This window comes from Pantherophis guttatus, chromosome 1, assembly GCF_059756535.1.
Source record: "Pantherophis guttatus breed Tessera chromosome 1, ASM5975653v1, whole genome shotgun sequence".
Classification (NCBI taxonomy): domain Eukaryota; kingdom Metazoa; phylum Chordata; class Lepidosauria; order Squamata; family Colubridae; genus Pantherophis; species Pantherophis guttatus.
The window spans coordinates 264,004,428-264,019,834 of NC_142063.1; the positions used below are offsets into that span (position 1 = coordinate 264,004,428).

At 37.2% G+C, this 15,407-nt stretch overlaps 1 protein-coding gene across 4 annotated transcripts in view; it reads left to right on the plus strand.

Annotated features, from left to right (window-relative positions):
* SASH1 (SAM and SH3 domain containing 1) overlaps window positions 1–15,407 on the plus strand; it is a 569,022-nt gene that overhangs the window by 360,822 nt on the left and 192,793 nt on the right. The window contains exon 1 of one of the 4 annotated variants that reach the window (XM_034418986.2): window positions 1,795–2,121. The exons of the other annotated variants lie outside the window; for them this stretch is intronic. Within the exon in view, the coding sequence (XP_034274877.1) occupies window positions 2,080–2,121 (42 nt within the window). The 5' untranslated portion in view covers window positions 1,795–2,079. Of the gene's footprint in view, window positions 1–1,794; window positions 2,122–15,407 lie in introns of those variants that run through there. 4 annotated transcript variants of the gene reach the window in all.

Here is a 15,407-nt window from a genome sequence, read left to right on the forward strand (position 1 = left end):
AAGAAAGATACATTCCCTGACAGAGTCCAGTTTGGCATTTTTGCAAATGAAGAACATGGATATTAAGCCACAGATATTAATCTAACCCTTCTTTCTAACAATCATCTGACTGTTCATAATAAATAGTTAAGCAATTAACAGTCTAATAATCCTGCTTTTAGTGGGCTTCAAAGCAAATGAAGCCAAGTGTAAATTCTTATATAATCCTGGTCCCAGGAAATGGGCTAAAGTTCTTTAGCAATTATATCTTTTTCTTAAAAAGAACCACTGAAATAGGTCTGGCTTAGCATTCAGGGGCTTGGAAAGATGCTGCTAATGGCCTTACTTTACACCTTGTCTTCTTAAGCATAATGACATTTGCTTTCTGGAAGAGAGGAAAAATGGTTCAAGAGGAAAATGATTCCTTACTGTTTAATATTTGGAGCAGGTAGTTAATTCTGAAATAGCCTATTTCTGCTATTTAAGATAAAAACAATGCACAAGTCAGTCATGCTGATTTTAGTAATAATTCTTTCCACTCTAGACCACATATTTTGTCTTTGTAGTGTAGAGCCTACAATTAATGCAGACAAAAGGTAACACTTATCTTTTGTGAAATAGGTCTACTTGTGTATTTTCTTTTCAAAGATTTCATTGAAATTCACATATGTTCTCATATTCCTGAAGTACACCTCCAGGCTCTGGGAACTGTTAGATGGACAATTAAAATGCATATTGAGAGCTCTCTTGATTGAAAAATAACTATTAGAAAATTGCAAAGACAAAAACCAATCTGTCAGTCACTTTATCTGTTCATAGGCTTTAAAAAAAAAGAATATTATATTTGTAAAGTGCACTAAACCCAAAATATACTTTTGCCCTCTGAGAGTAGCTATCAGTTACATGGATTTCCAGTAATTTCTGTCTCTGAGATCCAAATTATATATAACCAAACTTTTATTTTGTTCTAAGTAGAAGGCAGTCTGTGGAGGCTTCAGCAGGAAACAAAACAAAATTATGTGTATATTTTTAACAGATGGGACCCTAGCAGCGGTGAAATCTGCCCAGTTCTATCTGGCTCACTGAACCGATAGTGCCAGCAACGGGAGGCTCCTCCCACCCACCAGGACATCATTACGTCCCTTTTTTTACCTTCTGTGCATGAACAGAAGGTTCTGCGCATGCACAGAAGAGGCACGCGTGTGCGCGTACACGCCTGCATGCTCCCGTTCTCAAACCGGTAGCGAAGGTAAGTGGATTTCACCGCTGGACCCAAGTATATGATTATGATGGTGTACAAAAGAGATGATGGGTGGGTGGATGGATGGATAGTGATCCAATCTCTCTACCCATGCTAGCTAATTGTAAAAGGGAAAACAAATCAATGCAAGAGAAAAGTAGATAACAAAAATTAAATTTGGTTCTAATCCTGTATAACTAAATAAAGTGATGATTAAGGAGAAGAATGTGTTTTTAAGCAAGTCATGACATGGAGTAAGATTGGATTGAGCATATACACTAGAGATTTTACAGGAAATAAAGAAGTATAAGTTATTCTTTAATGCACGGTGGGAAAGCTTCTCAATTGTGCATGCCAGATGCAAAATCACGATTGTGTGTGTCTAGTATAAAAAGTTTAAAAGTATGCAGTGTTGTTCATGCGGAACATTTTCTTGTAAAAAAAAATATTTAATTGCAAACTTTTGGTCTGTGGCTCAGTTTCCTTTCTCAAGGACACCCACTGGGAGGTTGGACTTGGCACTTATATTTTATATGGTGAGGCAGAGAGTCAAGAAAAAGAAGGAGGGGCAGAATGACACAAGATAACTTGCACTGAGTGTTTTCAAGTAGGAATAATGCTGGAGGGATGTGTATCGTTTTCATTTTGTCTTAGTGTTTTGCAGCCATTCAATCAAATGAGACACAGTTAACATTTGACGCACAAAATACAAGGCTATTACCGTGATCGTTCTAAGCTCATTTGCCACTGAGCCTCTTGTGCCAGGAACTGCTTAGAAAGTTCCGTAGGTATAATTTTTGTCTAGCAATAAAATGTTTCCTTTCTAAGCAGGCAAAGTTAAATTACATTCTGTCTTCATTATGGATCATTGTTCAGAGGAAGCAGTGCTTGGGAAGGAAATGGTAAGTAAAGTGCATGTCGAATGAAAATGTTTTCCTGTACATCTAAAACAGCTTTAAACTTTTCAAATGAAACTATTTTTAAAATCTTAAATCTTTCTTTAATGAACTATATTTCTAGTTTCCTAAGTATTTATGTATTTGTGTTACAAATAAGTCCTAATAGCTTAATTCAGCAAGACTGCAAACAAAGTTTTCATTGATTTTGAAACATTTTGGGGAGAATAGATACTTTGACAAAGGGTTATAACAGTTCAAGAAATTGGTTTTTGTGCTGAAATTCAATGTGTCTCCACATAGTAAACTGACATTTCCTTTAGTTAAAGAAAAATGAATAAAATTCATTGTAGAAATTAGTTCTTGTGGAATTATATTTGTTTTTCGGTATATCTGCTTCACTTTAAATGTTTCTTGAGAACCTAATCTCATGCCCAGAACATATAATTCACTGTTTCTAAATGTTGTAAACTTCATAAGAAAGAAATATGCCTACTGTTAGTGCTGTGTATGATGAATCCAAATGTTTATCTTCTAAAGGCTTTCACAAATCTAACATTTTACATAAATTAATAGCAGCATATATCTGATCAAAGAAGGATGCAAGATTCAATATTAGTCACATGTATGTATTCATTGTAAAACTAAAGGAAGGAAACAGTTCATAAAATGTAATGGGAGAAGGGGGAGATAATAGGATGAGCAATATCCTTTCTTAGTAAAATTGACTAGGCATTTTATTGGATTTCTCTTTTAACATAAATACTGTCCAGGTGCAACAACTTGCAAGATGGGGCTGCATTTTAGCAAAAGAAGTGAGATGGGGATAGGCTATTAATAAAAACAATTTGGGCTGTTTGGAATCATGGCTTTACGTTACAATAGAGCACTTCAACCCACAAATTATTAGGAGAAAGTAAAGCATGGGAAATCAATGCAGTTTAAAGTTGTCTAACCTGGGCAAAAAAGATGTCTAAAATTTAACATAATTTGTTTTGTTTTTTTTTAATGCTATGAGTAAATAAAATGGGAATAAGCTCTCGGGATTGTATGTTGATTTAATTTCTACTGAGAAGCTACAGAGTCACAGATTATAGAAACAAATAATGCAGTATCCCAGTACTTTAAAGAGTAACCATTTTATTGATCATGTAAACTTTTATTATGCCAAAGTGATTGTTGAGTGGAGAGAAGGGAAAGAGGTTGAACAGAGGAGATAAATAGAATTGTTTTGAAAGCTGCAGGCAGCAAGACACACTTGCAGTTAGAATATTGAAAAAAACTTGTTTTTGAATAATTGTCCTAGTTAGAACTGTGCTGAGAAAAAAAGCATTTTTTATTTAAAGGCAAGTAAATTACCCCAGGAGTTTGACTACCTTAGAAAAAGATATGTTTGCACAGTTGTTTGGGAAAATGAAGAAGAGTGGAAAAAACTGCATTTTAAAACAGCTATTTAGTATGTCATAGATATTATTATAGTGAATGACTAGTTCAAAATGATAATGCGGGAAAAGCCTCAGATCCATAATCTATCTGCCTGAAATGCTTTTCAGTCTCTCTAATGAATTCCAGGTTTTTTGTTTCAAATCCATTTGATCCTTTTCTCAAATACCAATTCTTTGAAGTGAGAAATTGTACATTCTGGGTAACTTAAAAACATCACTGGTTTGGAGACACTTTGTTTTAAGTACCATTTCCAAGTTTATGGCTATTGTTTTACTAAGATTCCTCTTGTGGTCATATAAGTATCAGTTAGCATTGTCCCAAATCAAGTATTGTTACAACAAAAAGAAAACATATGAGTATATATTTTTCTGATGCAATTTCCTTTGGATAGTGCATAGCTTTAAGAATGCATCATACTTGGAAAATGGGGGAGGGGGATTAAAGCTGGACCCTTTAAAATATACGAAAGAGCTCAGTTCTTTATACTGCTGTTGGAAAAAATATTCATCAGGTTCAGTTCCAAGCTGGGAGAAAGACACTGGAAACATGGCGGCTGATTGGAAAGATGGTTTAATGATGAATAGAATATGGTTCTGGTGCAGCTGACCAATTGGTTTGATGAGTACCGGTACATGGATTTTTATAAGTTTTAGAGATGCAAGAGGGGTTGTGCAATGTCTGAAATGCCCTTAGGACAGGGCTGTCAAACTCCCAAGCTTGAGGGCTGGATGCATCACGCGTGGTTTAGTGAAGGGGAAAAAAATCCCAATACGTCACGTGACGCCACCATGACAACATGAGTTTGCCATAGGAGATTGTGCAATGTAGTAAATTCTGTGTCTTCTGCTAAATGGTAGTGGGTTAATCCTATTATGTCCTGAAGGATCTTGACCTATTCTTAATCCCATCACTCTGGAGTTGAAGGTTTTTTGTTTTGTAGATAGGCCTGCCCAGTCTTTCTTAATGGGCACAAAATATCTGCCGGGGGGTGGGGGGGGCATTAAGTAAGACTGAGTTTGCTTTCTGTCTTTAAAAAAGACATGTTTCTCCATTTCTCCCATTGGGGAAATATAATATCCTTCCTTTTTAATATTCCTCAAAATATTTCATACTTCTAGGAGGGGGGGCTTCCCACACTGCATTATGTTGCTATGCATTCTCTGGGGTCAAAGTTCGGAAACTGAAAGATAAACACCAGTCAGAAAAGTAAGAGAACCTTGGTCTACCTCTCCCATTTACAAGGTGAAGTCTATGCTGCTTTGTTGTTGTTAGTTGCAAAGTCGGGTCCAACCCATCGCAACCCCATGAACAACATTCCTCCAGGCCTTTCTGTCCTCTACCATCCTCTGGAGTCCATTTAAGCTCACGCCTACTGCTTCAGTGACTCCATCCAGCCACCTCGTTCTCTGTTGTCCCATTCTTCTTTTGCCCTCAATCTTTCCCAGCATTAGGCTCTTCTCCAGTGAGTCCTTCCTTCTCATTAGGTGGCCAAAGTATTTGAGTTTCATCTTCAGGATCTGGCCTTCTAAAGAGCAATCAGGGTTGATCTCCTCTAGGACTGACTGGTTTGATCACCTTGCAGTCCAAGGAACTTGCAGGAGTCTTCTCCAGCACCATAGTTCAAAGGCTTCAATTCTTTGGCTCTCAGCCTTTCTTATGGTCCAACTTTCACAGCCATACATTGCAACTGGGAAAACCATAGCCTTGACTATATGCACTTTTGTTGGCAGGGTGATGTCTCTGTTTTTTAGTATGCTGTCTAGATTTGCCATAGATATGCTGTTTATGCTGCTTTTTCAGCAGACAGGCATGACTTCATCATCCCTGATCACAAAGCTTTTTCTTATTACATTATTTCTAAAATAATGGTTGTAATGGCAAATGGCATAGCCCTCCCCCTTGCCTTGCTCATTTTTTCCACTCTTTTGATTCCATCTCTGTGTGGTCTTTTGGATCTCTGGTTCAAAAACAGATTTCTCTTTTGTTTGGGCCTCAGGAGACAGCCGAATGAAAGTTCCACTCAATGGCCAGTTCTGAAGTTCATGTTTAGTCATGACAGAAGGCTTTATGTTATGTGCTTGTCATCTATGAGCAGATCATGAGTTCGGGCTGAGATATGACGTTCTTCATAACTTGTCATAGGTGATGGATTCAGGAGTGTGCAATGGTATGCATTATCAAGAACAAATAAACCCATTAAGCAAACTTAATACCTTTCAAGTGAGCTGGACTCTTAACTCCCATAAATCCAGATCACCAAATAGAGGAAGACTGCAGAAGAAAAGGGAGGTGATTCAAAATGGTTTTCTTTTGTTCTTTCTCAGTTCCTTTGATCCATTGTTGGAAAATTCAGTTTCAATAGATGGCTTACATTTTGAGGCTTCATTGGATAATGAAGGAACCTGAATTATCTTCAGCTAACTATTGATTCATACATAATACTGTTTTCCTTCTGAGCTTGAAACAATACTTCAATAGCAATACTTTTCTAGCACTGTTATTTAGGGGAAATGGTTGGATGGTGGCTTGAATTGCTTGCTTCCTGAAGAACTCATAATTTTCTTCATTTGCTTAAAAATATTCAATCATATCTGGTTTGGATACTGTATTCTACATTCCATTATTCCATCTGCTTTCTCCTCACCGACAATTTCTGTGGTGCCTTATGGGTACCACACCAAAAATGGTTAACCTCTGACTGTATGATTGTTGTCCCAAACAATTTTTATCCTGCATATTTTGCAGGATCTTTGTATGATCATATGGAGGAGAGGTCATATGTTGATATACTTGCCTGACAATAGTAATTTCTATACCACAGTTCAGAAAAACAGTTAGTGAAACTACATGTTTCTAGTAAATATTTATCCGAGAGCCAATCCGACAGTAGTTCAAAGGGCTCTCCCCTTTTCCCTTTAATTAACATCAATAATAAATTATAGGAAAGTATATCATATGCATCCCTTAAGTATACACTGCAGAATTAATTTTCTACCAAGGTGTTTCTTGACATTTAAGAAAAAAGATGACGGAAGAAAAAGTGATAATGGTATGTTCTTCCACACTTGGCCTGTTGTTCATTCCTGATAGATACTGCAAATGTTAAGCTACTAAACATGTGATTTGGGGAGGGGGGAGGGGGGAGCCAGACTACAAATATTTATTTTTGTTCTCGTAGTAAACATGTGCCACTTAGGAACTGAAATGAAGATCTGATATTTATATAATAGTTTTGAATCTGGGATGGTTTGCTAAAATAGTTTAAACAAATGCTTGTGTTAGGATATGGTTTGAGCCTAACTAGTTGTCCAGGCAATATAAGTGTACTGTAACTTTAATTTGAATCTGTATTATGTGACTTTAAAGTTTTCTTGCTGATTCATTGTAATGCTGAGTCATGCTGTAATTAGGTAATCACTGGTTGTGAGAGTATTTAAGCAAGGTATTGTAACATATTCAGTTTGATGATGAAGCTGCTATGATAAGCTACCATTGTGTGTGGAGTTGCAACCATTGTGCTATCATCTTTGGATGGATTTGCTACCATCGTGGTTTGTGAACCAGAGTGAACTTGTTATTCTAACCAACTACTGTTTGTTTGGTAAAGAAGATATCTGTAACTACTGGAGTGATTTGACTGGCAAAGACTTGGAATTTGTTTAAAGACTATGAGACTGTTTTTCTACTATAAAGTAAGCTTTTGATAAACCAGTTTGCATATCTCTTATTCATTGCTCTCAGCAACGTTTCCTTGTGCATTTACTCTGCTGGTTGGTAACACAACACCAATATCCTTAACAGCTTGCACTTAAAATATTTTTTCCTAGTAAAATTGCATCTACATTTCTAAAATTTGCTCTACATGCATGAAGATAGTCCCTTTTCTTTTGGTTATTAATGCTGATGTTGCAGGTGGTACTCTCTGAGGATATGGCTAGAAGAACACTGAAGAAAAAGCCTGGGAGCTCCCCCACCCTCCCTTCTGCTACAGCTAGCCTGGTTCGGTCCCACACCTGACTAATGATATAATTGACCTCATAAAACTCCCAGGCACAGTTTCACAATCTTAGGCTATTAATTTGGCATCATATTTTATGCAATCAGCAATTAATCTGCAAAATGATGCAGTAGGTGCAGAGCTTTCAGTAAGAAAGATCCTGGATAAAATCTTTATTAACTCCTTCCCTTTTCTATTCGTTCAGTCTTGCTGTTCAAATATCTTCAGTTCTGTTCTATTTTGGAAGCCTGTTCTGTTCTTGGTCCAATCTGGTTTCACAAAAATTTCCTGAAAATGTTGCTGCCTAGTTTGTTTGTTTGTATCCCGCCTTTATTATTTTTACAAATAACTCAAGATGGCAAACATGTTCAATACACCTTCTTCCTCCTTTTCCCCTGACAATATCAACCCTGTGAGGTGAGTTGGGCATAGAGAGAGGCAGATGCCTTTTCTGAAGTCTAATTATGTGATAGTTGTCTAAAGAAAAGTGTGAACATTGACGCAATGACAGCAATAATATTCATACTTACACTTGGCCAGTGAATACTCAATATAATTACATGCACATTAATCCCATGGCAACTGACTCATCCCTCTTTTTGTCATCCTGACCCATACTCAGCTTCCCACACTTCATAACTTAAGGATAACCTCTCTTTATATATATATATCTATATATGCATGCTGTTGTGGTAAAAGCTTGATTGATGAGGACACAAGAAGGACCTTCTCGGTGATTGTACTCTGAGGAACTCTTTGCCCTATGAGGCTTGATTAACTCCTCCTTTTATTATGTTTCACCAGATGTGAGAAATAAACTTTTCTGGGTTTGGCAAGATTATTTTACTGAATAGATAACAGGGAGCTTCTATGTAATGCTGCTTTATCATTGCTTAATGAAAAGCTGACATATTTAATAGTTGGTTTTAATTATTGTTAACTAGCCTGAATGGAGCATTAGGCACTAAAAGAGAAAAGTATAAATCATTATGTAATATATATATATATTTAACCTATGCCCTTAATATAATCTTGTACTAGAATCTCTTGCACAATCTTTTAATCTGTTTTCAGTTTCCCTGTCTCGTGTCTGCTGCTGTTACTTAATGATGAATTCTTAGTCCAGTGATGCTAAAACTCTGTTTAAATCCCAGGTCTATAATTTGAAAAGTTAATATGATTAGATATCTAAATGCATCCCTTTTAGACAATTGGTTCACTGGAAAGCAGACAATATTTTAAAAATTAGGTTGAAGACTCCATACATCCCCAGAGAGAAGTCAACATAGCGATCTGTTTATCCTCTGCAATAATAATATTTGTCCATGTGAGAATTTGCATAGGGGCTTCTTGCCATACCATATGGTTTATTACTATTCTCAGATCCAAATTGTAACAGCTGCTGCAGTTATGTGAAATGAGTTTTCTCAAATTGGAGATACGTAAGATGGTGAATGACAGAGTTGTTGTCTCTAGATTTATTCCAAATGGCATAATTGTCAGCTGACACTTCGTTCCTCATTCTCTTCTTCAGGGCATATCTGAATGTTAGGTTCATGTCTATGGAATAAATCCTGAAAATTGATGTAGGAAACAAGGCAAGTTATTTAATAATTTTTAATAAATAATTTGATTAATGTTGAATCAAAAAAAGGTAAGTAATTTAAGGGTTTGCATATTGGTATATTAGAGATTATTCTTTTTCTCTGGACTTTTGTATATAGATCCCTTTCAGGATCTAGCTTGTTCATGTTTGACTTGTATCCAAACTAGACTACAGGTATTCCTCCAGTTGTGACTACATTTGAGCCCAAAATTTATGTTGCTAAGCAAAACATTTATTTAAGTGAGTTTGCCACATTTTATGACTTTTCTTGCCACATTTATTAAGTTAGTAACATGGTTGTTAAGTGAACCTGGATTCCCCATTGACTTTTGTCAGGGTAATGAAGATTTAAAGCTGACCAGCCGCTGTAAGGCTGTGGACCAGGAAGATGGACTGAGGATGAGTCAGCAGGGTTATTGCCACTTTAAGAAGCTGTCTATATAAGGGAGGCCATGAGAGGGTGTCTCTCTTTCTCCTCGTGTATCTCTCTCCTCGTTATGTTCTATCTGTATTGTAGCTCTCCGTGTAGTGTTGAAGATTGATTGATTGCCTGGTATGTGCCTACCATGTGTATGTCTGTATATAGAAGTCACCAGACACACCGGGGCTGACATTGTAAATCACTGTTTGTAATGACAAAACCTCTGTGTCCTGTATTTTGCTCCTGGGTTGTCTCAAAATAGTAGTCAAGCTATAAACTTTGCTTGTCAAAGGTTGCAAAAGGGGATCACATGACCCCAGGACACTGCAACCGTCATAAATATGAACCAGTTGCCAAGCACCTGAATTTTGAACATGTGACCATGGGGATGCTACAATGGTCGTAAGTGTGAAAAATGGTCACAAGTCACATTTTTCAGTGCCGTTTTGACTTTGAATGGTCACTGAATGAACTGTTGTAATTTGAGGGTTACCTGTACTACGTTGTATTTTATATCAGGCTCCCTTTGAAGGTGGGAGCCAAATGTGGGTCAGATGCTGTAGGAGCCAGTGCTAGAACCTCACATGTAACCTTTGCCAAATGCAGTGCCCCTGCCTATTTGCCAGTGAAACTACACAGAATAGGGCTTCCAATGTAAATCATCTGCAACCACACTATTAAAAAGAAATTACCTGCCAAAGCTCTGCTTTTTACCTATGATCAGCAGTAATGAGGCAGGCATGAGAAAGCATATCATAATAAGTAATATCATCATAACAAAAGTTATGCTTCAAGTATAATATTAATATCTGGTATAGCTAGTGGTTAGACTGTCAGATCTTGGGTAATATTTCTGAAATCACAAAGCTTATTAGGAGTCTTTGGGCCCAACACAAAGTGTTATTGTGATTATAAAATTGAGGTAAAATCATGTACATATTTGCATTCTGGTACCGCACATTTCAACAGGGCGATTTATCATTGATGCTTAGTTCCTTGAACATCAGAAGAGTTGGCATACTGTGGATCCCCCCAAATCAAGAAATTTCAGCTGGCAGAGTCCAGGAGAAGATTCTTCTCTGCCATGGCTCCTGCTCTTTGGAACATCTTACGCCCTGAGGTGAGATTGGTTTCCACTCTCCTGACTTTCCATAAGATCTGGTTCTACCAGATGGCTTGAGGCCCCAGTGGAGGATCTTCTCACTGGAGTTGGCTGATTAAGTAAGAGTTAATCCCACCACCCCGCCCCGTGTATCCAGCTCCTTCCTTCTCCATCTTCTGTTAAAGATATATATATTTTTTGTATTGCCATTTTATTTATACTTAATGAAGTTTTCATACTGTTAGCCATCCAGAGTCACTCAAAATGAAATGGGTGGCAAATAAATTTAATAAATAAAATAATAAACAAACAAACAAACAAATAAATGTATTAAACAGCTTTGTGACATTCTGGGCCTTCTATGCAAACATCTTTCTGATGGTAGCATTTTTTCTATGTCTAATATTTTTTATTTGCAGTTTCTTAATGGATCAGATTATTTGAAAGACTGTATTCATTAGGCTATATCTCACTTAGAATTCAAAGGAAGGTGGCATTGTTGTAAAGAATATTTCCTGGGTGAAAAAAAATTCAAAAAAAGTGCAAGTTTGCAGACTAAGTCCTCTTCCTTCTCTTCAGCATAACTGTCTCTTTAAGTTTGGCAAAAAGTTACTGTGAAGGAAAATCATTTCCCCTTAAATGATCACACTTGATAGTGATAGTGGATTTGGCTGAATCCTAATGGAGCTGTTTAGGATTGATTTTAAAACCTATTAAGCAAACCAGGATGGCTCTGCTATTCCTAGACTCAGAAGGCAACAAACGTTTCTAGCACTATTATAGATATCACTAAATTTTACGAAAAGTGAAGGGAAAGTAATAAGTTCTTCTTTAGCGGGAATGAAAAGCAACTGACCCAGTTGAAATACAACAAAAATGCAATGTTTGCAAACATCCAGCTGAACTTAAAATTTCAACTTTCTGCTAGATTCTAAACCATAGTATATCTTGCAGATTCAGCGGAAAACTGCACTCTGAAATGTCTCAAATGATCTTGCTTTCTCTCCTTCTCTTTTCAAATAAGTAATTTAGGTGGTGTATTGTGGTCTTAGCCCATCAGCAGTTATAAATATGTAAAATATCTTTTCATTCAAAAATCTATTTGAAATGTGACTCAAAGTTTCCTCAGCTCTTATATCAAACAAACAAAAAACCTTGGATTTTGATTATAATGTTTTTGAACTTTGAGCAATCTGTAATAAATTGCTTTCAGGAAATAAAGTGATTGAAGATTATGAATGCTAAAAAAATGTTTATTTATGTATTTATTTTTATATGCTGCTCATCTCACTATCCAAAGTGTCTCTGGGCTGCTTACCATGCCATAAAAGCATAAATATGAAAACATTAAAATGAACAACAATTAAATAAAGGCTAACAAACCAAGGAGATGAACAGGGTGGGGGTGGGCTAATGTTTCTCGCTCAACCAACCACCTCCAACATAGCACAACCCTATCAGGTCCCCAGGCCAATCAGCACAACCAGGTTTTAAAGTCCTTCTAGAAGGCCAGAAGAATGGAGGTGGATATCGCCTCCGGCAGCAAGATGTTCCAGAGGGCGGAGCTACATAAGAGAAGGCTCTTCTCCTAAACCTCCTAGCCAAAATGACTTGGCCATTGGAGTCTGCAAGATGCCTCTTCTGCTGGAGTGAATGAGGTGGGCCAATCCCACTGGAACAATGGTTGCTCAGATAACCTGGCCTCATGCCATGAAAGGTGATTACCAACAGTTTGAATTGGAGCTGGAATTAAACTAGCAATCAATGCAGCTCTCGTATCAGCAGTGTTACATGCACCATCCTAGGGGCCTCCAGAACTGTCCGTGCTGCTGCATTCTGTACCAGTTTAGGATCTGAATCCTAAGCCCCATGTAGAGGACATTGCAGTAATCCAAAAGAGAGATGACTAGGACATGAATGACTGAGCTCAGAGTGTCACAATCTAGGAAAGATTGCAATTGGTGCACAACAGGAGTGCTCAAACTTGTATTCGCCAATGCCATGAAACATGCCTAGATTTCCAAGAAACGTCTCAGCTCCCCACAATTCAAAGAGAGAAGCTTTAGCATAGTCAACATGATTACAGTTGGCTTATGTTCTGTTGATGTGGCTTCTGACACTAAACCGTTAGTAGGAGCAAGCACAGCAATGATCTAGTGAGATTATGTGAGTCTTAGATTCATTCCTCCTGCCTTTCTCTATTATGTTTGGCTTATAATTGGCTTAAAGGAGAGCATGATGTTAGCAGACTTAAATTGACAAGTGCGTTAAATAAGCTCTCTTATGAATCTTTGTTTGGCACTGAAAGAAGCCAGTCTATTAGCTCTTTATTCTACTGCAACGATTGCCATTTATAAACTATGACAGATTAAGATCTTACACCTCAAAGTATTTGTGTTCACTATACTTACCTGCCTACAGAAGATTAAATATTACTGGAACCTATGAGGTTTTAAAGCAACACCTGAAAGCTGGGTAGAATACTCGTAAGAGAAAATTGTACAGATTCATTATCTTGTTAAGCACCAATGAAAAGCAAAAATGGCAAATCTTTTCTGCTTAATGATGCTGCATTCTTTAGGGATTCACTATTTGACAAAGCCAGAAATGGAACTCTTGATACAGGTGTCCAGACTGTAAAATTCCTTCTCAGTTCAGTTACAGCTGGTACCAAAAGGTTTCCAAGTTTGGTGTCAACACCTCATCTTGACTTTGACTTGATTTGCATGGTAAAGGTTTGCTTTTGTTTCTGTCATCTTTTTGCTGCTCTGTTTTTATTTTCTGTCTTAAGGCTTTGAAGCCTGCTAATTTTAGATGGTTTTATGCTTTCACCCCATTTGTATGCTATTTGATATTGTTTTAATTTTTTAGAAAATCAAACACTTTTAAAAATATCCAGTTCTGGCAATACCCTGTTTCCCATAAATAAGACCCAACCAGAAAATAAGTCCTAGCATGATTTTGCAGGATGCTCGTAATATAAGCCCTACTCTTGAAATATACCCCAGTTAAGATTGTCAGCCAGATGCGTGCATTTAGTACTGTGTTTCCCCAAAAATAAGACCTAATCAGAAAATAAGCCCTAATGTGTCTTTTGGAGCAAAAATTAATATAAAACCCTGTCTTATTTTGGGGGAAACATGGTATTATCCTGAACAACCTGAAATATTAAAATTTCCACCTAATATACAAGTAAGACTGGATACAAAGTCTTCAGGCTATACTTATAAGGAAGCAGTTGCTCAAGCCTTCCATTCAGTTCAGAAATGCTACTGAAATAGGAATGAAAGAGAAGAGGTTTGTTTATATGACAATGGAAATAGCTTCAATCTGAATTTACAAAACTAACAGAATAGTTACTCAATTATACCCCAGTTTTCACATTTCCCAGAAGATGTGTCTTTTCGGCAGTGGCTCCTGCCCTCTGGAACATCATTATCGGTAGTCCTTGACTTATGACTACAATTGAGCCCAAAATGTCTGTTGTGCTAAGCACAACAGTTGTTAAGTGAGTTTTGCTCCATTTTATGAACTTTCTTGTCAGAGTTGCTAAATGAATCACCATAGTCATCAAGTTAGTAGCATCATTTTTAAGTGACTCTGGCTTCCCCATTGACTTTGCTTGTCAAAAGGTTGCAAAAGGTCATCACATGATCCCCGAACACTGCAACTGTCATAAGTACAGGCCAGTTGCTAAGTGTCTGGATTTTGATCACATGACCATGAGGATGCTGCAATGGTCATACGTGCGAAAAACAACTTTGTTACTTTTTTCAGTGCCATTGTAACTTCAAACCATCACTAAGTGAATGGTTGTAAGCCAAGGACTACCTGCATACCCACACCCACACAAATACCCACAAACACAGAGACAGACTGAGGTCTGTGAGGTCAGCACATTCCTCCTAGCCTTCCAGAAAGATCTTAGAACATATTTTTTCTAGCAACTTTGGGTTCCCATAGAGAGCCTGCAAGATGGCTGTTTTGGACCTAGTTGATGGTTATTCTCTTGCAATCTTGCTTTGTATTTAGATTTATTAGTTTTAAACAGTACAATTAAAAGACGAACAGCAGTATATGCAAGCATTTCATATTGACTCATCAGTATCAAACTTACAATAATGCGGTTTAAAATCATCATAAAATATCAAATCTAACAAGAATGTTAATTAAGCATGTGACGTGTGCAGGGAACAACCAATGGCAAACCTCACGCCCATGGGAGGTGTAGGTTGACACGCAGCTGTTTCTGCACGCATAGAGGATGCTTCAATCAATTGATGGCAATTGCTTCGTCAAACCGCAGAAAACGAGAGTTCCTGTGACGCAATAAAACTTTGAACGCAGTGTTTGGATCAACTTGTTAACCCGTAGCTAATAAATATCTCGCAATGGCTAAAGAAGGCATTTTGTGGCCATGATTTGCTGCTGTTGTTGGATTACTCGAAGCTGTCTGGACCCATTTCTGGAAATGCTCCTTCATTCTGAAACCTATCAGTTCTGCCAATGTAATTGTCTCTGCAATTACAAACAAATTGGTAAATACAGTGAGCTTTATTTGTTTTAATTGCCTTATCGGTTATGATATTATTTTAACTGTTGCTAGTTGTACACCACCCAGAGTATTCTTCAGTGAGATGGGCAGCTATACAACTCTGTGTGTGTGTGTGTGTGTGTGTAACATTGCACATAAAACTGGGTATAATTTTGTTTACAGAAT